This window comes from Corvus cornix, chromosome Z, assembly GCF_000738735.6.
Source record: "Corvus cornix cornix isolate S_Up_H32 chromosome Z, ASM73873v5, whole genome shotgun sequence".
Classification (NCBI taxonomy): Eukaryota; Metazoa; Chordata; class Aves; order Passeriformes; family Corvidae; genus Corvus; species Corvus cornix.
Window position 1 is genome coordinate 1,166,557 of NC_046357.1, and position 26,879 is coordinate 1,193,435.

At 48.5% G+C, this 26,879-nt stretch overlaps 1 protein-coding gene across 1 annotated transcript; it reads right to left on the bottom strand.

Annotated features, from left to right (window-relative positions):
• Window positions 1-5,439: 5,439 nt before the first annotated feature.
• On the bottom strand, window positions 5,440-15,556 carry LIPG (lipase G, endothelial type). The gene is made up of 10 exons (XM_039567546.1): window positions 15,379-15,556; window positions 15,091-15,263; window positions 13,920-14,099; window positions 13,182-13,293; window positions 11,841-12,065; window positions 11,170-11,412; window positions 10,572-10,692; window positions 9,768-9,986; window positions 8,618-8,710; window positions 5,440-7,021 (listed from the first exon to the last, which is right to left on the bottom strand). Exons 1-10 carry the CDS (start codon window positions 15,464-15,466, stop codon window positions 7,000-7,002), a joined length of 1,476 nt encoding a protein of 491 aa, XP_039423480.1. The 5' UTR covers window positions 15,467-15,556; the 3' UTR covers window positions 5,440-6,999.
• Window positions 15,557-26,879: the final 11,323 nt, after the last annotated feature.

The window sequence follows — 26,879 nt, forward strand, 5'->3', positions numbered from 1 at the left end:
GAAGGGCAAACAACTTTTAAGAGCACCATTACAGGGCAGCAAAAGTTAACTGAGGATCTTTGGATCTGACTGAAAAATGAGAGCCTCCTTTGGCTCATCCCTGTAAAGACGAAATGGATATAAAGTTCATCGCGTCCTGTTAAGTAGCTGTTGGCCAGAACACAGGATCGGTCTAGGTCAGGGCTTTGATGTTGTTACTGGAGCTGGCTTGGAGGCAGCGTGTGACTTGGACTCCAGACAGGAAATTAGGTTAATAACTTAGGATGATGAGCAGAAGTAACAGGACAAAAATGTGTGCAGAGTTTTAATGTCTCTAAATTTATGCCTCTTATAACCAGTCTTGCACAGCGCAGTGTGCTCCTCACCTGGCATTCCAGCTCAGCTTCCTTCCTCTTCCTGGAACAGCATCTCTCCATGGGTTAGAACCCACCAAACCTCTGCTGAGGTCCAAGGGAAAACTCCATCAAGTTTCAAAGGAGCCCCATCTGGAGCACTCGTGTGTGCCCTGAGCTGAAGTCCTGCTGGGCAGTGCCTCACTGGGTGACCCTGAGCCTAGGTGACAGCGGCTGCTCCGTGCTCCTGAGACGAGGAGGAAGCTCTGCAGACACAACTCCAAGCAAAGCTGTCACGTCCCTGCTTCTGCAGCCTTGGCTTTGGTTACAGAAATCATCGAGAGAAACGTACAGTGTGTGAGTGTGCTGCTGCTCTCCTGGGGGTGGGTGCTCTACTGTGACAGCGTTGGAGAGTGTTACAGGATCATGGAATGGTTAGGGTGGGAAGGGACTGTAAAACTCATCCGGTGTCATGGGCAGGGACACCTCCCACTGTCCCAGGCTGCTCCAAGCCCCAATGTCCAGCCTGGCCTTGGACACTTCCAGGGATCCAGGGGCAGCCACAGCTGCTCTGGGCACCCTGTGCCAGGGCCTACCCACCCTCACAGACAGCAATTCCTTCCCAAGATCCCATCCAGCCCTGCCCTCTGGCACTGGGAAGCCATTCCCTGGGTCCTGGCCCTCCATGCCTTGTCCAAAGGTCTCCCTGGAGCCTTCTCTTGTGCAGCTGAACACCCCCAGCTGTCCCAGGCTGGCTGCAGAGCAGAGGGACTCCAGCCCTTGGAGCATCTCTGTGGGCCTTCTCTCCCTTTAAATTTTCAGTTTCAGTCACCTTGATTTACCTTCACTTGCCTTCATTCACCTAATGTGCATTAGACCATATTAGACCAGACTGAACTAGTAGAAGAAAACTCCTGTAAGCAAAATAAACTCTTCAACTATTTTTTTTTTTTTGCATGAAAACTGTTCAGGAGAGAAGGCCATGAACTGCTCTGGTTTGTGTGCTGAGCTGTTAACCAAGGTGAAGGCATCTGGGTTTTCTCTCTCTCACTGATTCATGGAGTGCTTTTAAGGCAAATCTGTTTATCTTGTCCTGCTGTTGGTGGATTTCGTTGTGTTTGAATGGATTCTTTTCCTCAGCAATAAAGACAACACTAATAAACTATTTCTAGAGAGAGAAGCAAGGTTCTTGAATAACCTTAGTCATCTGCAAACCACCCAGATCCACCAATCTGAAGTTTAGAGATAAATTTTAAGCCTTATTACCCAGCTGATTCTGGGATCATTGGGTATTCTCTGCATTACAATGCATGAAGAAAATGTAATCCATCTTTTCCATGGAGTGTCTTTGATGGGTTGTTCAATGACAGGTCTGGCTGTTTCACAGAGATAGCAGAGCAAGGATCTTCATATTAACATCTGCAGGTTTCATGGTGTGGGAGTATGATTGTTTCAGTACACTTGCCTAGCTCCAGCCAAGCTGGTGTGGCCTTTCTCCTCATAATTTTGTAGGTTATGTCTGTTTTCAGCCAAAACCAAGATATTGAAAGCCACATGGAAAAGAGAGAGAAGAACATCAACCATATTTGCGTTAATGTTTTGTCGAAGCGTTGTGTCATTTCTTATTTTGTCTGAGCTGTTTTGCAGAATGAGGAGAGCTGGAACAGCATGGCCTGGAAAGCCTTGTTCCATTGGTCCATCTTCCTCATTTTTCAGTGTTATTACAAGTCAGGTCAGAAGAAGAGGATTCTCAATGTTTGCACTTTGTGTCTTCATTATATAGATTGCCATAAATGTCCTGAAGCTTTGTGAAACAGCTGCAAAACAACCTGGAACAGAAAGGACAGAGATAGGAAAAAACCAGTAATCAAGCAACAAAAATGATCTGATTTTTAGTTTTACACTTGGGTTGGTTCAGGGTCGAGCTGCTTTACCCATCCCTCTGGGCAGCGTGAGGTCTCTGATGCTTCTGCATCAATTTGCAGAAGTTGCCAGACCGTTTGTGTTTGCCACTGGGCTGGATGGGACTGCTGGGAGGGCAATGAGCTGTATAATTTATGTTGGAATGTCAGCATCGGTACAGGTGTAAAATTACAACTGGTTTGCACAGGCTGAGGAGATCTTGGGTTTCCTGGACAGTTGCAGCCATCTCTTGGTGATGCTGCTCTTGGGGACCACGGGAAAGCTTTACTTGCTGGAGTGAGGCTGGGTCATTGTTTCAGTTTGGGAAGCCAACAAAAAAACATGCTGTCCTTGTTCTTGAAAGGATGGGCTGGTCTTTTTCACCCCAAACAGACTTTTTGTGCCCAGACTTTTGTAGCTATGAAGTTGGGTGAGATAGGTGGCAGCAGCTGCATTGGGGACCTCTGCTAATCCACCTCAGAGCACTGCCAAAGGGAGCTGTTACCCTGGGAAATGAGGGAGCAGCACAGTCCAAATGGACTTTGTGTTCAAATCACCTCCAAAAAGGGATGCTGGGATGTGCTTGACAGGTTGGGACAGCCTCTGGCAGGGCCTAAAGAGGCTCCAGGAGAGCTGCAGAGGGACTGGGGACAAGGCCTGGAGGGACAGGACCCAGGGAATGGCTTCCCAGTGCCAGAGGGCAGGGATAAATGGGATCTTGGGAAGGAATTGCTGTCTGTGAGGGTGGGCAGGCCCTGGCACAGGGTGCCCAGAGCAGCTGTGGCTGCCCCTGGATCCCTGGAAGTGTCCAAGGCCGGGCTGGACAGAGCTTGGAGGACCCTGGGACAGTGGAAGGTGTCCCTAGAGATGTCTCCAGTGGCAGGGGGTTGGAATGAGATGGAATTTAAGGTCCCTTAAATTAAGATCCCTTAACCCAAATCATTCTCGGATTCTATGGTGCTCTGATTTTATGATGATTTTATGATGATTTTATGGTGGTTGGTGAAACAGTGCTCAGTTGCTGCTGCTTGCGAGGCTGGGGCAGCCCTGAATGGGGGTTGAGGAGGGCTATAAAACATTCCCTGTGCTGGTCCTATTGTTCCTCAGCAGCCTGACCTTTGGGGGGGACCCGACTCATGGGGCTGAATGGGGTAGCTGGGAAAAAGAGACCCCAAGGAAACCTGGGGGAAGGGGAGGGATGCCAGGCAGCTGGGGAGACAGTGGTCCAGCCTTAGCCCTGCCTGGCACAGATTTGGAATGTGTCTGCTCTGCCAGGCCTAAATTCCTCAGAGACTTAAATCTTAAATTCATTGGAGACTTCAAAAAAAAAAATACCCTCCTCCCTTTGTTTTCTCACTTGTCTAATACACTGCCAAACTCCCAGCTAGGGGAGCTGGCAGGGGTGCATCTTGATGTGCCAGCCGGTGTGATTCCTCAAGATGTGGAGCAGCAGGAGTGATGCATTTGGGAGGAAGGGCCAGATGCCTGAAGAGGATGCCCATGGATGTGAAAGAGCTGCAGCCTGTTTGTCCTCTCTTGTGAGCTTGTATTCTTCCTCCTTTTCCTTTAGAGGCCAGCTCCTGCTTGTCCTTGCAGGAGACTCACCCTGCAAGAGGCACCAGCCCCTGTTCCGCAGCTGTATCCATGGGGTAGCAGCCAAAAAATGAGTTCCAGATATCTGGAATGACTTCTGGTGTTAGTTCCTCCACACACACTTTGCACAGGGTGAAAGGGAGCCCCACAGGAACACATCAGAAGACAGCTCCAGCTCTGGGGTGCAGAATAATCAGGGGCCCTACAAGCACCAAATATCTCTCTGCCAAATCCACCAACACAGTTTTCCTCACAGACAGGCATTGCTGAGCTTTCCACAGGGAAAGGTTAACTAAGTAATTTCATGCAAATCTTCCTCAGCTCAGACATATTTACTCTGTTTGCAAAGTCCTTCTGCTGCTGCTGGATTTGTGCCATCAATTTGTGTCAGGCGCAGGCAGAGCACAATAAGAGGCTTCCCTTTAAATTTGGTGGTGTTGCTGCTGGGAAAAGCTGGGAAAACTCAGTTATTGATTAGATTTGGGTAAGTTTTCTTAGAAGTGTTCACCAATGGGTTATTTTAGTGAAGTCAGACAAAGGTGAAGCATTTCAGGCAAAATATAAGTGACATTTAATGAAGGAAAAAAGCATTAATGGAAGAAATCAAAGGAGGAGAGGGAGTTTGTCTAAACTTGTCCTGACTAGCCTGGCACAGCAGCAATGGTCTTTGCAGAGTTCACTGTGCTCACTGCAATAACCATAGAAAGTAACACAAAATCCTGCTTTTCCCCAGCCAAAAGCAGTGGTTGTATTGCCATGTCTGAAAGAGAACAGCACGGGAAGGAAAGGTTAATGGTTTTGTTGGAGTTCCCTGCTGCATGGGGCTTATGGTCACTGTGGGGAAGGGGCAGCCAGAACAACCCTCCACTGCAAACCAGAGAAGGATTTTGATTTCTCCTGGAGCCCCTTTAGGCGCTGCCAGGGGCTCTGAGCTCTCCCTGGAGCCTTCTCTTGTGCAGCTGAACACCCCCAGCTGTCCCAGGCTGGCTGCAGAGCAGAGGGGCTCCAGACCTGGGATCAGCTCCATGTCCCCCCTCTCCTAATGTTTCATGAGGGGCATTTCTGCAGGGAAAGTTTAGATATGGAGTGACTTGGCCCATTCCTGAAGGCCCTCAGTGATGGGTGCATGGAGAGAACAGCCTGGCCTTGGCAACACAGTGGAGCTGAAGAAGAAGGAGGGTGCTGTACATGGCTGCAGGTATCAGGGACCTGCAGAGAGGAACAAGACAGTCATAGACAGCTGTTCTGGCAAGGAATGTCAAAGCTTTTGGTAAATGGCTCTGCACAAGTCCCTGACAGGAGGGGGCAGCCAGGGGAGGGTCGGGCTCTGCCCCCAGGGAACAGGGACAGGAGGAGAGGAAACAGCCTCAAGCTGTGCCAGGGGAGGCTCAGGTTGGAAATTAGGGAAAATTTCTTCATGGAAAGGGTTGTTGAGCCCTGGAAGAGCTGCCCAGGGCAGTGGTGGAAACCCCATGCCTGGATGTGTGTGGATGTGGCACTTGGGGACATGGGACAGTGGTGGCCTTTGCAGAGCTGGGGGCAGGGTTGGACTCGATGTTCTTGGAGGGTCTTTCCAACCTAAATGATTCTGTGATCAATAACAAGACTTCAGTGATTTTTACAAAGCCCTTTATTTTTTATCTCAAGGCTTATAAAAACTGTTACTCGAAACCAAAATGTTTAAAACTTTACATATATACAATATGAGAAATAAATTATGTTTTAAGTCATACAAAAACCACAATATACAAATAGGGCTTTGAAACTTCTCTAAGTATGGCATGGCAACAAGTCACAGATACTTACCAAAGGCTTCAGTTATTGAAGACTTTGCATAAAACCATGAAAAAAAATATCCCCAAATGTGCTTGCTTTGGTTGGATTGAAGCTTTACAAAAACTGAAGAGATTTGCAGGCCTCAGAAGGACTTGCTAAGACTTCAGACCTCAGTGCACCACCTGGCAACACCATTTTTGAGATTGCCTTTCTGCATGCCAAAAGCTCAAGGGTTGTTTTACCAATTCTCTTTCCAAAAATAAAAAGGAAAAAAAAAAAAAAAAGAGAAAAGCAAGCAACCGAAACAAAACCCAGTTCACCACCTGACAAGGTCCACTCTGCTGTAGCAAACAGGACAGCTGTAGAGTCTGTCCAACTCAAAGCAAAGCCAAGATCACCTGGGACCAGGGAATCCAACTGGGGTGTTGTGACAATGAGGGCAGCATGTTTGGCACTTTACTCATAAATAAGGTCTTAATTATGCATTGGTACTACAACAGCTTCTGAGCAGAGAGGAATGCATCCTCAGCAGTTAAAGGGAGCAGTGCAAAGCTCTCCCAAGGCAGCACAGTGCTTCACCTTCCTCCATCCCTGTAGTCAGTACAAGGGCAGCTACTCTTTGCCTCTTAAAAAGGGATCCATTTGTGGGACTGGGTGGCCCCACTGTGGACACTGACCAGGGGGCAAGGAGCAGCTGCCACCACCACCACCACCACCACCACCTGCACCATGTCCTGCCCCAGAGCAGGGAGGACAGAGCACTGCCTTCTTATCAGGCCATATGTCAGGTAAATAGACATTTCAGTATCAGAACAGATTATTTTTAAGGCAAGCAAAGGACAACTTGAATTAAGTGGCATTGTGCTTATCCCCAGCCCTTCCCTGGACAACCCCACACAGCTGACCTGTGCTGGTCTCCCCTTCCCGCAGCCCACAGTGCTACAGGACCGTGGTAACTCCTACCCTAGGTGCTAATTTGTTCTTGGTGGCTCTGTCATCCACGGTCTGATGGGCAGTTAGCATGGTTATTTGTCTTCTCAACTCCACTGGCAGGCAGACCAGAAGATCATAGCTGAGCTCTCAGTCTGTGAAGATCTCATCCATAGTTCTAGTTAATGGGAGCAGGGAAGGGAAAATGCAGCGTGTAACAGGTCAAGGCAAGGTTAAATGCACAAACCAGGCTCTTCGGGAAAGGGAAAATGGAGTTTTAGTTATTCTAGGTCTAGGACCACAGTTCATCAATTGCTCCTCAGTTTCTTGCATCCAGTCCAAGATGTTTTGTCCTTAACAGCTAGTTTTTTTAAGTGCTACCAAGCCAGGTTTTCCCCAGAGCATCTTGCCACCTGTGTGGTCTTCATGCATCTAGGTTGCTTGGTTTGAGTCTTACGGGGAGCCTTCAGAGGAGATTTGAGACAGATCTGGGGAAAACAGCAAAAAAGATACCTAGTTAAATGCAGAAGTTAAGAGGAGTAATGAAGAATTTCTAAGAACTTCTGGGATGCCAAGAACAGGTTTGGACAGCACAGGTTGGTGTTTTATTCTGTCAAAGCCACACTTTGCCCAGTAGCTACTCAGTGAGAGCCTGCAGCAGACATTATGCAGGCTGCAAGCAGAAATTACAGGGCTTGAGCTAGACCCTGCCTGTGCAGCTCCATTTGGGATGGACAGATGTTTGCAGGCTCAATCTCCAAGTAGGGAACTATAATATTGCACTGACTTGGCAGAAACAGAGAGCTGAACAGCAATTAATCATTCATAATTTCTGGGAGAAAGGATCATTTCCTAGAAAAAATGGTGTGCTGGAGCTGAGCTCAGCTCCTCTGCCTCGTGCACAAGCTGCACGGCACGAGCAAGCAGGAAGGGCACATCTGCCAGCAATTCTGTTTTATGGGGGTTACCAAGTAGCATATCAAAACAGCCTTTTATTGTACCTGCAGGACTGTTTACTCAATCTTTCGAGACTTGTGGCAGGGCAACAAGTTTTTGCACAGGGGTTTCATTCACAGAATTGTTTGCTACCGTGCATAGCACAGCTTGCTGGTTTCTGCCAAACCTGGAGTGGGACCAGCTCGCATTTCTGAGCCGAGCTCTGCTGCCCAGGAGGGCTGTGCAAAGCTTGACTTCCACGGGGCTCTGCTAGCCCTAACAAGCACTTTGTCCTCTGGATTAGAAGTGATAAAGCTCCAAGTCTCCAAACTGAAATTTAAGAGAGGGCAAAAGGCTGGGCTGAATCCAAAGGAAAGTATCCTTTAGTCAAATGAATAGGGATTCATTCAAAATATGACTGGAGGCATCTGAGGCAATCAGGTTGTTGCTGCTGGGACCAGACTTTCTGGAAGTCATGCTCTGAGGATAGTTCTAGGTGTCTGGGAAGTCCCCCAGAGGTTAAGCAAGGCTGAGATGCTTTGGCAGTGGCAGAGTTTGCACTCTCCTGGACCAGAAGAGATCAGCAGGCCTGGAGATGAGGCTGTAGGAGTCAGGGCTGTAACACCATGGCAAGTCCTCACCTGTGTCTTGCTCATTCAGTTGAGCTCAAACTTTAACCAAGAGATTTCTTGGCAGCTCAGGGTCTTCTACCAGACTGAAACAATCTTTGAGGCAATGCCCTGCACTCCTGCTAGCTTCCCCCTGTTTTACAGGGCACTTAATAGATGCCTCTTACTTACCTTTCCACTCTTGCACAGATCTGGGGCATTGGTGGCACCTCAATTTAGCACCTACCACAATTAGGACCAAGGACTGAGCTACACCCATTTGGCAGTAAACATGTAAAGGTACAAGGTGACAATCCAAGGTCAGAAGGGAGAATAATATCACCTACTTAGCAATAGATATAGCATACATGACAATTAAGTCTGATAGCTGTGAATCTTAGGCTAAAAATCCTTATCTTTTATGAAAGAAAAGAGGTTTTGGGGTCTGAAAAAAAAAAAAAAAAAAAAAAGGAGAAGGTTCCACTCATCCCAGCCAAGCCACACGCATCAGACAGAATTTCTCTTGACTGACTTCCATACCTTTTCTGCCATTCCTCTGTGCATTTCACAAACCAGAGCTCTTTGCCAGGAGATATACTGGTTAGCTGGGAGTCCTCCACACAGAAAGCAAACCTAGGAGGAGGAGGAATCAGAAGTCAAGGTACCTGCTGTCTCCATGATTAACAATTAACAAGTAATACAGATTGCAGCTAATTCTAGGACGAGTTGTTCGATTAGACATCCATCCCACAGAGCATCTGGATACACCATCAGCCCCTTGAGCAGCTGTTTTACTTCCTACTTCAATATTTTAACTGGGGATCTTTGCTTCTACTACCCCTGTGTTTCGTACAAGCCAGGATGCAGAATACCTTACAGATGACAGGTGATGCTTATTTAAAGCTCTGAGAAATGTGGGAAATCGTCAGTGTCAACTGCTGCTCTTTGACAAATCTGGGTTACCTTCAGATCACCATTAACAAAGGAAGTGGGAGTGCAGTGCTATGTGCTTGGAAGTTTTAATACTTTTTGGATGTTCAGGTAACTTTCCACTTGCAGAGAATCATAGAATCAGAGAATGATTTGGCTGGGATGGGACCTTAAAAATCATTCCTGCCACAGTAGAGAATCTTCCACTAGAATTCTATAGTCAACTCTATGATCCAGGGATATGGGTTGGGTTTGGAAAGGCTCTTAAAAATCACCTCGTTCCAACCCCCAGGCAGATGCCAGAAGAAGCAATGCAGTGCTTGAGGGGCTGGTGTCACCATGTTATTGGTTGCAGTTTTAGGTCCTGCTGGTTGTGCCAAATCAGCACATTAAGCCTGTAAGTAACAGCCGTGACCATCCATGTTTCAGTACTTTTGGTGCTCAGTGTTGTAACGCTTTAGGTATGATCTAAACCACCTTGAAGCAGGTTAACTTAGTCCCCAGGGGATGCCACAGTATCAAAATAAAGCAAAAGAACACCCCAGATCTGCTCTGTGGTGACTAGTTTTGCTTAAAGCCTGTTTGCAGCCTCGTGCAGGACAGTGACCTGCTCTCTTACACCACAAAGGAGCATTAGCTGGTGACACTAAAAATGAAAGGCAGCTCAGGATACCAACTACAGCCAAAACACCAGCTTGTTTTTCTCAGTTCTGGGTTGAAGTTTCAGGTCAGTTCACGTGCAGCCTAGCACAATTATTACCTCTGCTGCGTTTCCCCAGATTTCACACGTATTCGTCTGATGTGGAGCTCCTGGGAGGAATTCACGGGCCTGTACCAGTAGCTCCTCAGCTCTTTCCACAGATCATACCATGACTGAGATGTCCCCTCCCAGGTGAGCTTTATTTTCAGAAGTTCACCCATGTCCTCCTCAGTATAGACCAGGAAGGTGTTCGTAGCGTTTAGGCCGATTAGATCAAGCCTGAAAGAGAGGCAGACACTCAGAATTTTTTCCTTATGGAAGCATGCCAGGTGCTCCTTTGTTCTGTGCCAGGAGTTTAACACAGCCCTTACAGCTCATCAAGTGCTGCACATTCAACTGTCACCAGTTAATTACTGATTACACTGAGGTGAGCTCAGATAGCTGGTTACACACAATGCATCGAGAACTTAGCTTGGCCATCCTTCCATAGCTTAAAGGTGGGTTTTATGCCTGGTCTTTCTTTTGGGAGAGGCTAAAGGAGGTCAGAAGCACCTCCAGAGATATTTCAGCCTATGTCCAAATGGGGAAAGGGAAAAGCAAAACAAACAAACAAACACACACAAAAAAGCAATGAGACATGAATGCTAGCATGTAAAGGACTGGGCACATTAAAATGTTCTCAATTCATCCAGTAATAAATTATAATTAGGCTACTGGATGAAAGGCTTTTTTGAAAGGTGATGAAGCGAGGCTGCTAGGCTGGGATGCAATGCCAGTGTTAGCAGAGGAAAAAGAATGCTGCCATCCTGTGTAGTCCCTGTGGCCTTCTTACTTAGGTAAAAACACAAAAGCCAGATCACTTACATTTCTAAAGAGAGAGGCTCAGAGTCTCCATTGGTGCCGTGGAGGGTGACAGAGAAGGTGGGATCCACCTCTCCCAAGCCCTTATAGCTGAAGACATGCATTTTCATCTGGTAGTGGTAGACTGGAGAGAAAGGGGAGAGCAGAGATGGAACCAACTGTGCTGAAAGAGACGTTGCTCAGTGTTGCTTGGTGTGAAATAGTGCTGGCTAGCAAAGACCAGACCCTTCCTTTAGTGAGACAGCACTGATCACTTTTTCCTGCCCTTGCTGATTACAAATTTGAGTTTTACACAACAACAGCAGCAGCTCCACTCTGGGGAAGGCTTACACTGCTCTGAGGTTGAGTTTTGCAAGCACAGCAGGTGAACTGCAGTCCTGCTCAAAAGGCAGAGCATTCTTGTGGGTTCATTCCACAGGGAGGAAGGAGCACATTAATGCCACAGGACAGAAGTGCAGCCGGGGGCCAGTGGAACACCGACGCCTGCAGCTGCACGGCTTCGGGGCGATGCTGCTCCTCCACCTTGACATCCTTCCCAACACCAACTCTGGGAGGCTGCTCCCACAGGGAGGCCATGCTCCTCCAGGGAGGGGAAGCATACCTTTGAAGGGCATGTCAGCCCTGGTTTTCAGGTACATCTTGCTGTTCCTCTTGTGCCGGATCCTGCGGGCGTTGTAGCCGATGCCGTTGCAGCGGTTCTTGCGGCAGCTCAGGCAGATGCCCTTCTTGAAGCGACTGGAGTCGGTGCACTGAAATGCGAAGCTCTGCTTGTCCTGGTTCACCAGGGAGTCCACGAAGAGGTGCACAGACCGCTCATGCTCACACTTAACAACTTCACCAATTGCTAGGGAGGCAGAGTTGCAAGGGATACACTGGGTTTAAGCAGTTGTCACCCCAGCAGCCCGTAAGATAAAGTGAGCTATGCCTTTCTGCAGCCCAACATGAGCTGAGCGTGGCCAAACTTCAACAGTTCTCTAACAGCAGCAATTCAGGAGGTTAGTGGGAGATGCTCACTTAGTCCCTACCATGAAGAGCTTCAAGAGGTTCCTAGTCCCAGCATAAGAAGACCACAGATTATGATCAGATGTTGGGAGTGAGAATGGGAATTAAAAGCAGGTATAGTTTCCAGCAACTATCTCCAGTAGTACAGACAATTTAGAAGGAAGAAATGGTTTTCTTTGCTTTTATGGAAAAGGCCACCCCCCAGCATCAATGCCAGTCTACTTGTGAGAAGTCTACACTGAACAGAGGCAAAAGGTAAAGAGAACTTACTCCCATAGGCAATGGCTCCCAAGACATCACTTAGGCCACAGCCAGGCTGGAAGTCTCCCCCATTGGGGTAGATGTCAATGTGGCCCACAGGCATCTGGATCCCAATGCTAACACCCAGTGTTTCCCTGGTGTAGGTGTGAAGGACATCCACAAAGTTGGCATCATCGGGGGAGAGGCGCCTGCTGGGGTCCACTCCTTCAAACATGGGGCCAGCAGGATCCAAGCCTGGAGTCAGAGACAGAACACAAAGGGCCAGGTAAGAAATTGGGCTATTTCCTACAGAATACAGCCAGAAGCCTGCTGCTGGCATGTCTCCTCACCAGCTGATACACAGACAGTCCCAGCCCCATTGCTGGTACTATCCCCCAAGATGTCTTCACCATGGGCTCACCGAGGGAACAAATAAAGATGTCCCGCTCCACTTTTGGAGCAATACAACCCAATAGTAGCACCATGATCAGATTGCCTGTTGGAAGCAAAGAGCCTTCACTAGGTCATGGTGAAGACATGATTCAAGAGGCAGCTCCAAAGACCAGAAGAGGTTTAACACCCCAGGGACAGCTGGCAGCCAAAGCTGCCTCATTGACATTTAGTCTGTTCTCAGACTGCACATACGGAGGGACTAACACAATTTCAGGTAATCCCTGCATCTGAGATCCCATGATGGGTTTGGGATGCTCTGTTAACCCCTGAGCCTCACCCCCAACCTGAAGCTGCACGCCAGAGCATTTCTACAACTTGACTGTCAGGTGATTTTTTTTCCTGATTAACTAAATACAGACACTTATTGCTAGGCTCTGTGGAATTCTCACTGCCAGTGTCACATTTAAATGCTTAATGCAACCCCTTGTACTATGCCCTAAGTTCTCACATGCTGAAATCAGCTTTCCTCTGGAGCTGGAAGCAAAGTCTTCAGATATTTCCAGAATGAGGGGTTACAACTGTTTGATTTTTTTTCTTTTTTTAATCAGACATCCTGTAGGACAAACAGCACCCAATAGCTCTCATTTCCATTAGTTTATGAGCTACAATTACAAAACCAGTATCACTCAGAGGAATAGCATTTAGGTAGTAAGAGCTTGAGCTGGACTTGTTTCGAGCCGACATTTAAATTCAAATAAACCCAGGACCAGTTTGTCCTGGGTAAGGCTTTTTCTTTGAAACCCTGCTACAATTGATGTGAAGAGACCTGTGCTTTCCACTGCTGCCACAAACAGAAAACTTGTCATTTCTGGAAGAATAACACCAAAACAACATTGTAGCAACACAGGAAATGGAGCCTCTTCGGAGAAACTCACTGCCAGGAAGGACAGGAGAGAGACTGCTTAGAAAGCCACTTGCCTGTAATTCTGCCTATGGTCCCATGGACGTGGTTACCAGCAAAGCCAGCCACATGGGCACCCAGGCTGTACCCAATCAGGTGGACATTCTCAAGCTTGAAGAGCGGGTTTTCCTGCAAGGAAAAGAAAATATGAGAGTTTGATCCCCTGTCTTTCCGGGCATCTGGTGCTGCTTCTATCTGCAGGAATAGAAAGTCTAATTCCAAGAAGAGATGGGGGGAAGAGGGCAGATAAGCACACTTTGTTTTGTATTCCATCAAGATGAGTGGAATGGTTTGGATGGCCCTTGTGGTTTACCCATGTTCCAGCCCCAATTAAGATATTCTTTATCATAAAGAATAAAACTTTCCCCCTGGGAGCTTCCAGCAGACTCAGCACTGGCCATGGCCTCAGGTGCCGAGTGCAGCACCACGGACCTCTCCTTCTCCTTCCCCACCCTCCTGCCAAGCCAGTGATGGCTCTGAATGCCCAACTCCCAAGCCCACATTGCTCAGGCAGCACTCCCAAATCTGAACTGCACTTCAGCACCACTGACCCGAGCGTGCTGCAAGGCAGCATCTTTCAGGAAGGCAGGGCAGCAGCACTGCAGCTATGAGCCATCACCTGGCCAAGCCCTGAGGTGGGTGTTACAGCAGAGCCTGCACCGCTGGTGAGCCTTGGAGCTGGTGAACACTCTGCAGCCTTGTGCAACAGTCCCTAACCGAGCATTACAACAGAGACTGCTCTCAGCTTGCACTACCTGTAACCAGTCAAGCAGCCTTGCTATGGTTTTTCCAACAATCTGTGTGTTGTTCACGGCATCAGTGTAGAGCTGGTGGGCAAGAGAGAGCCAGTCCACCACAACCACGTTGGCATCCTTCTCCCTCTCCTGCAGTGCGGACACCAAGCTGTCAAGCCAGGTTTCGAACATGCCACTCATCTAGAAAGAGATTCAGGTGTCAGTTTCCAGCTTGCAGGACCAAGATGACACCTCCACAGTCAAGTTATTTGCATGTCATTTACATACGCTGCTCCAGCTGCATGCTGCTCCTCTGCAAGCCCCACTACCTCTCAGCAATGCAGTAAGAGCATGCATTGCAATGGAGTAAGAAAAACAGGTTTTGAGAGACTCTGGCTGTAATTATCCACCTGCCTTTTAGGGCAGGAGGGAGAGGCATTCGTTATGTGCCACCTTATCGCACTTTTTCTCAAGAGTTTCAGAAATTCTGATGGATTGCAAAATTATTCGCCAGACCTGGCACTACGGTTTGCGTAAGCCCTGGCAGAGCTGATAAGTGCCCTCGTGCCACACACTCAGTCTCATCAAATGCAGAATTATAAAGCTTGATAAAGTCTGTGTGCCCTCTTGTTTCTTTATCAAGGAGACCACGTAGCAGACGTCAGGGCTGGGCACACAGCTACGATTACAGAAGGTCTATACATGTGCCCGTGAAGTCAAGTGTCACATTCACAGGGGTCAGTCAGCTGGATTTTAGTGCCACGTTCACGTTACAGAGCTATGAAGTGATCTTGAGCAGTTATGAATGAGTTGGGTGATTTCAGAGTTCCTAAGCCTGACCCAGAGTTCTTTGCTCCAGAGATCTCAATAGAAGCACAGCTTTTAAGAGACCACTGTGCTCAGAACATGAAAGGTTTTCCCAAATTCCTATATTCATAGGATTCTACAATGGTTTGGGTGGGAAAGGACCTTAAAGATAATCTAGTTTCAAGTCCCCTGCCATGGACAGAGACATCTTCCACGAGACCAGGTTGTTCAAAGTGCCATCCAACCCGGCCTTGAACACCTTCGGGAATGAGGCAGTCACAGAAATTCCTGAAAATCAATATTCTGGAGACACAGCCCATTTGCAGGGCAGTTTACTCCCTCTGAGTGGGCAGACTCAGCACTGCCCAGGATTCTTCACACTTACCGTCCAGCCGTGAATGATGAAGAAGGTTTTAGCTGTCACGTTGAACTTGCAGTCCTCTAGGCACTGGTGCTGGCCGATGACGAGCGTGCAACCATCCTCACCGGCGTCCGGCGACGAGCGGAGACCGAACTTCACCCGCGCCTTCTGTGCCGGCACACGCTCCGCGCTGCCATCTGCGAGCCAGCGGGAGAGAAGGGTCAGCAAAGCGCCTCCGAACCCGCCTGCCCCGGGAGGGGACGAACCCGCTCCGCGGCTCCCCCGGTCCCGCGTGGGACCGCGCTCACCCACCTCCTGCCGCCGGCAGCGCCGCCTCCGCGCCCCGCGCCGCGATGCAACAGGACACGGCGCTGCACAGCAGGAGCAAGAGCCTCCTCATGGCTCGGGAGGACGGCCGGACGGAGGGCTGGATCAGGGAATGGATGAATGGATGGACACACGCTCGGACGGACGCGCGGCGGCGGCGGCGGCGCTTTAAGAGTCGCACCATGGGCGGGGCCACTTCGCCGCTCCCATTGGTCACGCCTTCCGTGACGTCACCGACAGCATGAATGGGAGGCCACGCCCCTCGTGGGGGGGTCCCCGGGGGTCCCCAGCGCTGACACCCCGAGGGGGACAGGGGACACATGGGGGGGTTGGAGGGAGCCACAGGGAGTCCCCAGCGCTGACACCCCGAGGGGGACAGGGGACACATGGGGGGGTTGGAGGGAGCCACAGGGAGTCCCCAGCGCTGACACCCCTAGGGGGACAGGGGACACATGGGGGGGTTGGAGGGAGCCACAGGGAGTCCCCAGCGCTGACACCCCTAGGGGGACAGGGGACATGCAGCCCCGCGTGGGGAACTGGCGGGAGTTTGGGGAGGGGGGCTCACGGGTGCTGACCCAGGTACCAGTGGGGTCTGTGCTTTCCATCTCCACCCGTGGGAACCCCCCAGAACTTTGCCACTTGGGGCCCTCTGGACCTAAGGGGCACAAGATGCTTCCTGAACGGCATTGTCCGACTCACAGCCTATCACCTTCTGCAGTACGTTATCGATACCATAAATAATTTTGAATTCAAAAATTAAACATTTATTTTTACCTTTTAATTACTTGTATATTTACCAGTTACTGATCCATAACAAGTTATTTCACTTTATAATGCTGCTGTGTCACCACAGCATAAGTGTAAGAAGGGATCATACTCTGGAAACACGATTTTCCTGCTCTCTTTTTCTCCCCCTTCTTCAGCCCTGCAGCTCCTCTTTCTCTCCAAACTCACAGCAGAAAGCAAGGAGAAGGCACCAGGGTCTGTGGTGGGCAAAGGAAAAAGGTGCAGGCAAATGATGGGCAAAGATGAGGAGTGTGGTGTCTCACCCCTAAGGAGAAGGGAGCACCCAGGATTTATAAAAGCTTAGGGTTTAAAGGAAAGACAAAAGTCAGAGGGTTTGCAAAAGTTTAAAAGTTTTATTTGAAAATTGCACAGTTGGCATGGAAATTGGTGTGTAAATTCCTGATTTTCTCATATAAACATATGGCAGTGGGGTTTAGGAGGGAGGGAGGGAAGGAAGGGAAGGAAGGGAAGGAAGGGAGGAAGGGAAGGGAAGGAAGAAGGGAGGAAGGGAAGAAGGGAGGAAGGGAGGAAGAGAGGGAGGAAGGGAGGAAGGGAGGAAGGGAAGAAGGGAGGAAGGGAAGAAGGGAGGGAGGAAGGCAATTCGGCACAGGAATTGCTTTAGCCCTCACCAGGAGACAATTAATCTGACTTTCTGGCAGTGCTTTCTCAGAGTACTCAGTTTGTACCCCACATCTCTGAGCCTCCTGACTCTGTGTGCATCAACAGTTGCTCTAGATGGTCATTGCAGGTCACTTCCAACTGAAATATTCTACTTCTATTCTATTCTATTCTATTCTACTTCTATTTCCTTGTAGCTCTCTTATATGTGACAGGTTGTGGCTGGGGACTGCTGCTCCTCTCCTCTTCGGGGATTGTTTCTAGAACCTCTTAATTTCTGACTCTGCAGGATGAATACATGTTCTGGGATCGCCTCAAGCATGTCCTGTTTCCAGAGGCTGGAGATGATGCTCATGCTCCTCAGGGAGCGTGGGATTGAGCAGAATGTCCTGAGAATGCAGCCTCTTCTCTGCAGCTGTGTGGTCCCTCTCGAGGAGCAGCACCCTGACAGCACTGACTGAAAAAAAACAAAAGGATCCAGATTTCTCAGCTGCTGACCACTACTGGACTTACTCCTGCAGGAAATGAATCAGCCAAGCCTCATCACCAAATACCTCATAATTTAAAAAAATTTCTGGTGCCAACAAACCCCTTCCAGACTGCTGAACACCACGACAGTATCGTGGTTTAACCACTATTGTAAAGCTCCTCCTTTTGTCTGTGCAACTCCGGGCTCTGGGAGGGGAGTCCTTGTCTTTGCCTCTGGCTTCCAAGAATGACAGTAGCAATGAGAATAGCTTAGCGACAGCAAGGAAAAAGTGCATCAAAATAATTCCTGGCTTCTTCAGCCGAAAGGTGATGATCATCCAGGGAGATGCTCAGGGTTTGTCGTGATGGGCATTGTATCAACTCACGGAGTGTGGCTCGGCACTGACCTCTCTGTAACCCTCGTGGCCTGGGGGGAAGGAGGCTCCCACCCAGAGCTGCTTGGAAAATTGCAGTTCATTAAGCCAAATATTTCTAAGGAAAAATTCCTAGTTTTGATTAGTTTTTCACTGGGAAAGATTTCATGGCTCCCAGATGGAATTTCTGGATATTGTAGTAAGTAATAAATAATAAACCAGGGTAAAATGTATAGTGATCCACTTTAAAAGACATGGAAGCTTGAGAGTTACAGCACTTGTAGGGATGTTGGAGGCTTTACCTCAGCAGCTGGTGTGAGGGGGGCAATGCCCATGGACATAGTGGCTGTTCTTGGAGGAGTCTTTCTGGCTTTCTTCCTCTCTCCCTGGCTCCATTCCTACATGATTTCCTAAAGGTCTCAATTCAGTCCAAAAGTAGAAGAGGAATGTTTTTGAAATCATGAGCATTTTTATAGGAAATAGAAAAATGTTCCACTCAGCTGTAGTCACAAGCTCTTTGCAGGTGGGTGCTGGGTGGCTGAGTCTGGTTTCTTCTTCAGCACCACGGTGAGTCAGAGTAGACTCATGAAATGTGGAGGTTGAAGGTACATGAGAGGAATCAAGCTTATTTTAGTAGCAAAAAGCTAAAATCAGTATGATATGTAAATTAAGATGCCCAAATATTTAAAGGTCTGGAGTCTGTTGGTGCTCTCAGGGAAGGACTAGACAGGTTTTACAGCAGCAGCACTTAATTTGAGAGGTTTCCACACCCATGCATCCATCAAGGAGACACTTTCAATGCTGTTTCTATAAAAGGGGAGCATCTCAAACCTGGGTTATGGTCAGCGTCTTCTGCAGGAGTTCAGCATTCCTGACAGAAGGGACTTCCAGGAGACTGAAGTCTGAAGACTTCTGCAAAATAATTGTCATTAATGCCTCTTTCCCCCTGTCTTTAAAATTAGCATGTAGACACCGGCTTTCCTTGCAGAAATGGCCACACCATCAAAGAGGTGAGCGTTAAAGTAAAAGGGAAAACCCTTAATCATCACACCACCTCTTTAAAAACCTCTAGAGGTAGAGTAATTCCGGTGTGAGCAGTTCTGGAGATAACAAGGAAAACTAACAGCAGCCTTTTGTATGAACAGCGCTACCAACATTGCATCCCTCATCCTCCCACGGATGACCTGCCATGGAAAGAGCAGCAGAGTGTTCTGAGCCCAGGACAGGGTACTGCTGCTGATATGAACGGCTGCAGGAGGGATTTGCACAGTATTCCTGTGGCTTCACATTTCTGGGAAGGCACAAGTGGAACACTTGGCCACTCCTGTTGGGGAAAAATTGTGGCTCTTGAGGTGCTTGTTACTGAAAACAATGGCACACCAACCAGAGTTAAAGATGCTCCAATTAAGAATTTTTCATTTGAACAAGCTAAAGAGTGATGTCATGGCTTTAGGTCAGATATTCAGTGTCAAGGAGTACATTTAGAAACCTGAGAGAGTTTTAACCACCCTCCATTCTTCCTGCCTGGTTCTTCCTTTCTCCAAGGAAAGAGGAAGTAGGATTTACAGGATAGAAGGAGGGGAGAGAAAGGGACTCACACTCTCTCTCTAGTTTTTTTAGTTATGAAACAGTTACTATACTCAATTACAAAACACAGGCAGTAGAATCCAATGGAATTGATGCTAGTTTCCAGCATGGCTCCTTCTGCCTTACTTGTTTCCAAGGTGATGGAGGAGGAAAGGCAGAGAACAAGCTGAGACAGGGAAGGGCTGCTCGGATGGCAGCAACCTCGGTGTGCACTGAGCTGGGGTGAAGGCCTGGGAAGGACCCCCACATCAGACAGGGGTGCAGAGCTGACTGCACCCCAAGGGGTCTGAGGTCCTGGAGAGGTGGCTCTCCAGTGAAATACCATCCCAGGTTCATCCTTGTATCACCCTGTGCCTGCTCAGCCCGGGAACTCTTGGTTTGTCATCATCCCATCACACCATTTTCATTTTATGCTTAGCACTTGCTGCCGAGCAGGGACATATCATTTCTGTGGCACAGTTTCTGCTCTGGATGTTTTTGTTCTGAGAGTGTCAAACTGGGGTGAAAACAGGCCGTGGTGTCTTTGTTTCACAGCCACTCCTTACCCCACAAAGTTTTGCCTCCCCTCCTCAGCCTTTCAAATACAGCCCCTCTATGAACATGCTTTATAGGACCAATACTTCATATCCCTGTGTAGGTTTGTTTGCTTACAGAAGAGGCTAATCTCCACCAGGTTATGAAATCAGCTCACATGCTTCAGTGGCCTTACCCACTATTGATATCCCTGTTCAATCCCCGTTGAGCTCTCTTTGTTGGAGGTAACCCCTTCTCCTACTCCTTCTAAGCTGATTTCTTAAGACACCTCATTCAAGTCCCACATCCGCATGGTATTTAGATGTAGTAAAAATGACTGGGGGGAAAATAAATGGCAGCCAGTGAGCCCACTAAACTGTCTGACTATTAATGGTCCTGTTAGTTGCAAATTTACTTTACCACAAAGCCCCCAGCATGTAATCCTTAGATGAATGCCTTTGATTGTGAGGGAATATTTACAGCTGACCCTGCCAGCAGTCTGCAAACCTGCAATGGGCCTCCTGTCCCACATTAAATCCGCTGGCATCTGTTCCTGGGTTCTTATCAAGCACATGCTCTGTTGGTGCAGTGTTTGGGCTGTAGTGCTCGCGGATATGGTGGGCCTTGAAGAATAAATCCCCACATTCCTGCGAAATGCTAATTCTTGTGAACGTTGTCACACAGGGTTACAGTTTGTACCTGTCTCCAGGCATCGCCATCCACTGGGAGGTTTCCAGGAGGCTTTGATCCCTGCTGGCTGCCCCCTCCCCACAGCAGGAACCTGGTCCTGCTGCTGGACCACCCTTCACCACAGACAAAATTCTTCTTACTTCTTCAAATTTCTGCTGTTTTCTCAGACACGTATGAGCAACATGAAGTGATTTTTATGATGGTTTTTATCTCTTTTTGCCCCTGCCCATGTCTTGAATGAGTCCCTGGGTTGCTGTGAGACCCTCAAGTGATCTTGCCCTCCTTCAGCCCCAGCAGGGCTGTGCAGGAGCTCAGGCTGGAAGCCAGGGAGAGCTCCGTGTGTCCTGATGCCCGTTCGCTGTGCCCAAGCAGACAAGTGGAATTCAGCTTGTCATTCCCAGCATGTCCCGTGGTCTGTGAGACAGATCCAGGCTGCTTTGCTGCTTTGTGTCAGACAGAAGGCCCAGCGGTGTGCAGTGGGCCTGCTCCATCCACTCTGCAGACAAGGATGCCTTTAGGTCTGTGCTGGGGAATGACGCGTATTTTCTCTCTTCTTATGCTTTTATGCAAAATTCACACTTTTCCATCCAAGCTGGACGAATGCTGAGCGTGTCTGGGCTTGAACATGGACTTGGAGCCAAGCCCATCGGCAGTGTGGAGGTGTTGTGGGTGGCCAGAGGGATTTTTGCTTCTGCTCCTTTCCGAGGTCCTGTTTTGGTGGGATGTGATATCTCAGAAGTTTGTGATGACTTGATCCTTCAGCTGGTGGATAGTGAGTCCTCAACAGAGCTTCTGCTTTAAGTCTCCTGCATCCAGCAAAGAGAAAATACTAAAAAAGTACTAAATCACTTAGGCTGCTCCTCTGTCTTTTTTGTAAGAGGAGCCTGGGCTGCTAGAGAGTCCAGAGAGGAGCAGGTAGGGCAGTTGTTAGCTTTAGGGATTGCTCTAGAGTGCATATCCTTATCCAAATGCTTTTTCTTCAAATCTGCAGGAATGTTTGGCCCAGGTGGGGAGTGGATGTGGTAACACCACCAGTGAGGTGTACCCAACACTCAGCTGGGATGAAGCTCCAGTGGAGCAGGCAGTGGCTCTCCTGTCCACTGAGATGGGTCGGACAGGGCAGAGCTCTGGCTTTGGGATTATTTCCAGTAATTTGCAGGTAAAAAATCTTGGAATTTGGCATTTTGGCAGAATAATGAGTAAGCTGACATCTACTTCTTTTCTGAAAACTCTCCAGACTAACCCCTAAACCAGTTGTCTGGAGCCAGGTTGGAAAGGGCTTGGAGGAACCTCATCTAGTGGAAGGTGTCCCTGCACATGGCAGGGGCTTTGGAAACAGATGGATCTTTAAGGTCACTTACATGCAAACCCATTCTATTACACTATTATTAATTTTCAGCACTCTTAAATCCACTTTAAATCTATCCCAGGCTTTCAAAACTGATCCTGTAAATCTGCATGGACACCAAACCCATGAAACTCTGAGCACGCCACTCGACTTCTAGTGTCTACTTATTAAAACCAACTAATTTGTTACTTACTTTAGCAAAGTCCTATAAAAACACATGTTAGTTCTCACCATTATTGTAAATATATACCCAAGCTTTATGGTTGCAAATTTCAGGTAATTGTTTCTTCCTGGGCAGTTGTTGTGTCAGCTCACACAAGCTCTTCATCTATTTCTGGTCCTGACTGCTGATTCAGCTGGTATATAGGAGACCCTGTGGCAGTATTTCACTGTGATTCACACACTGAAGAGGGATCGTGTTTTAAACCACAAACATAGACTTTACGCACTAGCTTCTGTGTTTCAGAAAAAGGGTGACAAACAGCTTGAGGACAGGAATAAGCTGCACAAGATGCTGCTGTGCATCATCAAGGTCAGTATCATTTGCTCTCCAGCACCCTGTTCTTCCTTTACCCTCCTGTTTGAACCATTTGTTTTCTCCAATCCATGCAGGGTGTAGAGCTGGAATGTGCCTGAGATAGGGAAAAGCCTCAAGTCAACCTTGGAAATACAGGGAGTCTCCTGCTTTTCTCAGATGTTGGCTTTATTTACACCAACAGTATTACTCATTTCGGTTTCCACCAGGTTGCACATTTTACTTTGACAACTCATCGGTTATCCCACCCCTGAATCAAGTCTTATTCCTCAGTGTCTCAATGAAAAGGACACCTACCACATCTGTTAGCCGAGTGTGCAATGGGATGATGAGATGCTGGTCCTCACCAGGCACTGTTTCACCTTCTGGCCATTTATTCTTAATTGCCTAACATCTCCCATTTATTGTGTTTATTGAGTGTGTGGAGCTTAATAGGAAGAGTCAATGGCTCTGTAATTAATTAAGAAGAGTTTGGGGCATTTCTTAGTGCCTTGTACTCGTGTTCCTGTCTATAATGTACAGATGCTGCTGACATTCATCCCAGGACTTCCCAGTCCAAGGCCAGACAGGCAGAAAGACTGAAGTGAGGGCAGGGGAAAAGCAAAAGGGCTTCTCTGTAAGGTCAGGTATACCCTGGGCTGCATCGTCAGCTGTGTGACAGGCAGGTCAAGATGGGGGATTCTGCCCCTCTGCCCCGCTCAGGTGAGGCCCCACCTGCAGAGCTGCCCCAGCCCTGGGGAACAACAGCACAAGGACCTGGAGCTGCTGCAGCCAGTCCAGAGGAGGCCACCGAGATGCCCCAGGGCTGGAGCCCCTCTGCTCTGCAGCCAGCCTGGGACAGCTGGGGGTGTTCAGCTGCACAAGAGAAGGCTCCAGGGAGAGCTCAGAGCCCCTGGCAGGGCCTAAAGGGGCTCCAGGAGAGCTGCAGAGGGACTGGGGACAAGGCATGGAGGGACAGGACCCAGGGAATGGCTTCCCAGTGCCAGAGGGCAGGGCTGGATGGGATATTGGGAAGGAATTGCTGTCTGTGAGGGTGGGCAGGCCCTGGCCCAGGGTGCCCAGAGCAGCTGGGGCTGCCCCTGGATCCCTGGCAGTGTCCAAGGCCAGGTTGGACAGAGCTTGGAGCAGCCTGGGACAGTGGAAGGTCTCCTTGCCCATGGCAGGGGTGGAATGAGAAGATTTTTAAGATCCCTTCCAACCCAAATAATTCTATGATTCCATTCTATGATATACTTTACAGAGCAAGGGTGGCATCTTCTAAACAGAGGCCTGCTGGGCAGGTAGGACAGGGGAGCAGTAGCAGCAGACATCCCCAGTCGGGGATATGGGTGCAGGACCCAACCCACTAAACAGCTCCTTGTGCAATTCCTTGTGTCTCCCCTTCCGTGCCCATCCAGGATGCAGGTCCAGCACCTGAGTGAGTCACGGGGCAGCTGATGGCCGAGGGGTAGGGTGGGAGCTGGAGGTGTGCAACCTATAGGGGCCCCTTGCCACAGGCTTGCGCGGCAGTCCCTACCCATCATATGACCTTCCCAAGCACCGCATGTGACTGGGCCACGGCACGCTGGAAAAGACCAGGCAGAGCGGAGGGGAGAGGCTGGAGAGGGAGAGGGCAGCACAGCTAGAGAGGATTAGTAAGCTGGACAGATAGGGAAAGCTTTGAAAGAGGGGGCTTGTGTCAGAGTTGTTGCAATAGCAAAAGAAGAAGTAGCTGGATGACTGGAGGACAGGCATGGAGCGAGCTGGGAGGGAAGGATGACCTCAGAGGTGACATTTGGGATCAAAGCGGGGTTAGTTTGCGTCTTGTGGAGAGGAAGACACTGCAATCATTAGAGCTGGGGGGGATCAGAAACTTAGGAAGAATCTCTGACCATAAGAATAGTAAGGAATGACCACAAAAGCCACGCACTGGGATAAAAAATGAAGATGCTGGAAAGATTGCTACAGACATGAAATTTAGATGTTCAGGGCTGTTGCTTCTTGCTGTGCCATGAATAGAAAGCTGTCTGCTGTCTGAAACTTTGGCACAGGTTGTGTTAATAGGCATCATCCAAGCTCATCTCCCAGCTCTGAGCAGAACTCTGCAAAGCCAGGTCCTGTCTGGAAGGACTGCTTCTGTCCTAGGTCCCTGCATGCTTTGTCTGCCAGCAGGGAGGTGGAGAAACCCCTGGAAGAGAAAAGCAAGTTTGGTTGTGGTCTATCAGCTGATTCAGAGGAGCTCTTAAGCAGGGCAGCTGCAAAAACAGCAGACAGGGTTATAGGATCATGGAATCATTTAAGGGTGGAAAACACCTCTAAGGTGCTTGAGTCCGACTGCCAACCCAGCATTGCCACATTAATCATGACTGTAGCAGAGGAGAGGAGGAGGATTCTTTGATCCATTTTGTTTAGGAGATGCAGTGCAACAAAGGGAGTTTGAGTTGACAGTACAAGGCACACTCAGCTTTAGAAATGTTGACAGGATTCACAGATCAAGAGAAGCTGAGGTTGGGAAGGGCCAGTGGAGGCTGTCCAGAGCAAGCCCCCTGCAGCTCAAGGCAGAGTCAGCCAGAGCTGGTTGCCCAGGATATTGTCTCTGGCCCACCTGCTTCAGGGTTCAACCATTCTCTTTTGTTTAAACAGAATTCCCCATAGTTTAAATTGTAACTAAATTGTGGGCAATATTTGTGATTCCAGGGATAATTTAGGTTTCATTAATCAAAAGCACATTTAAAACAGTACTTCTTGGTTATGAGCTAGACAGGTTAGGGCAAATGTAAACCCAGGATTTAATTTATCCCAGAAAGTGTTTATGATCAGGCAGTTACATGATGCCTTTATTCACTCATCACAGAGATTGGCTGTTCCTGGCACTTAAAGCCAGGAACGAGCAGTCATAGACCTGCACAACCTGCGTAAATGGGTTTGCTGTCAAAAACTGCACTGAATAAACACAAACTTTAGCTACAAGGTTATTTAATCACACAGGAGGTTTGTTTTACCAGTGATTCCCTCCTAGCTGGGTGTGTAGGGGGGTGGATGAACCCGTATCTTTGAACAATATGCCAAAAAAGTTGAGTATTAAGAGAACACCACCGATTGCTGTGGTTTGTTGGTTTTTTTGTTTTGACTATGATCCTGGCAGGCAGGTCACCAGCAGCGTGGGGAAGATGCTGTGGCTGCTGCATCACGCTTCAGCAGTGGTGACAGCGAGGACAGATACTCGGTTGTCGTGACGCTGAGCTCCCCAGCTCTTTCCTCACCCCTGCTCTGGGTACAGCATACACACGACAGAAATTATTTAAATAGGATGTGCAGCTAACCTCTCCTTGCAAAGAATTGTCTGTGTTTTAGGAGGACTCGCAGGGCATCAAAAGCATTTCGGTTGTTCACATGTTTTAGATGATACACTTATGATGAGTTATATATGTACATGTATATACAGATAAAAGCACACAAATATAGGCATATAAATAACTTATCTGCTTAAATAAGGATCTTCTGGCTCCCTATGGAAGCATCTCTTCTTAAAAGCCACAGGGAGGAATATATAACATAACTGAGCTCTTCAAGTGACCAAGACAGAATTGCTGATGCAGAGCAAATCTCTGATGAAGTTCAGTCCACCTTTTGGAGGTGCATTTCCCCCTTTTCCATGTAGTGAAAGGACAAGGGGGAATGGCTTCCCACTGCCAGAGGGCAGGGCTAGATGGGATTTTGGGTAGGAATTGCTGTCTGTGAGGGTGGGCAGGCCCTGGCACAGGGTGCCCAGAGCAGCTGTGGCTGCCCCTGGATCCCTGGCAGTGACCAAGGCCAGGCTGGATGGGGCTTGGAGCAACCTGGGACAGTGGAAGGTGTCCCTGCCCATGGCAGAGGGTGGGATGGGATGATCTTTCAAGTCCCTTCCAACCCAAAACATTTAACGAATCTGTGATTCTATGATCTTGCTCCTGTGACTCACTACCTGGGTGAGTAGATTTTAAGATGCTCATGGAGAGCCCTTTAGGTGGAGAACTTGACTACCATGTGTCCAAATGACACTGTTTTGCTGACTGTGGGAGGAAAAGGCAAACAGTGGGGGCGAGCTGTGCTCTGGAGGAGCCATGCATCTGGGACAAGGAGGACAGGAGACCATAGGCTGGTCAGCAGAGAGTATTTCAGAGAAAGAAGGTGTAGGCAGCTATCTGATGGTTTGAAAGCCCCAGTGTTTGCAGCATTCAAGCTGGTTTCAATTTATAATGTCTTTGTCTTCAAGATTTTCTGCTTAAACATTAGGACAAGGAACCATTTGTGTGTAATTTTGTGAATGACAGTTTAATATCCCCACATAACCCTTGGACTCCAAAAGCTGTGTCTCAAAGAGAAATGCCAAGATATCTACAAAAGGATTTGACGAATTGGCTTCCATTCCCGTGCAAAGAACAGGCCAGGCCCTCTTCTATAGCACAGCAGATATGGGGTGTGTTTTAGCAAGCTGGAGTTAAGCTTGGTTAGTCAGCCCCAGTGTTTCTATGTGTTCCAGGGGTTTTAGCACAGCCCTTCCTGTGTCTCCACCTGCCCCTCTGTTAGAAGTGACTGTCCCAAGCTG

Bases quoted from the DNA above. Each gene is read 5' to 3' on its own strand.
- LIPG (XM_039567546.1), bottom strand. From the start codon at position 15,466: ATGAGGAGGCTCTTGCTCCTGCTGTGCAGCGCCGTGTCCTGTTGCATC. The intron at 10,693-11,169 runs GTATGCTTCCCC...CTTTCTCTCCAG, and splicing joins GGCTGACATGCCCTTCAAAG to TCTACCACTACCAGATGAAA. The intron at 9,987-10,571 runs GTAAGTGATCTG...CCTCTCTTTCAG, and splicing joins GAGCCTCTCTCTTTAGAAAT to GCTTGATCTAATCGGCCTAA.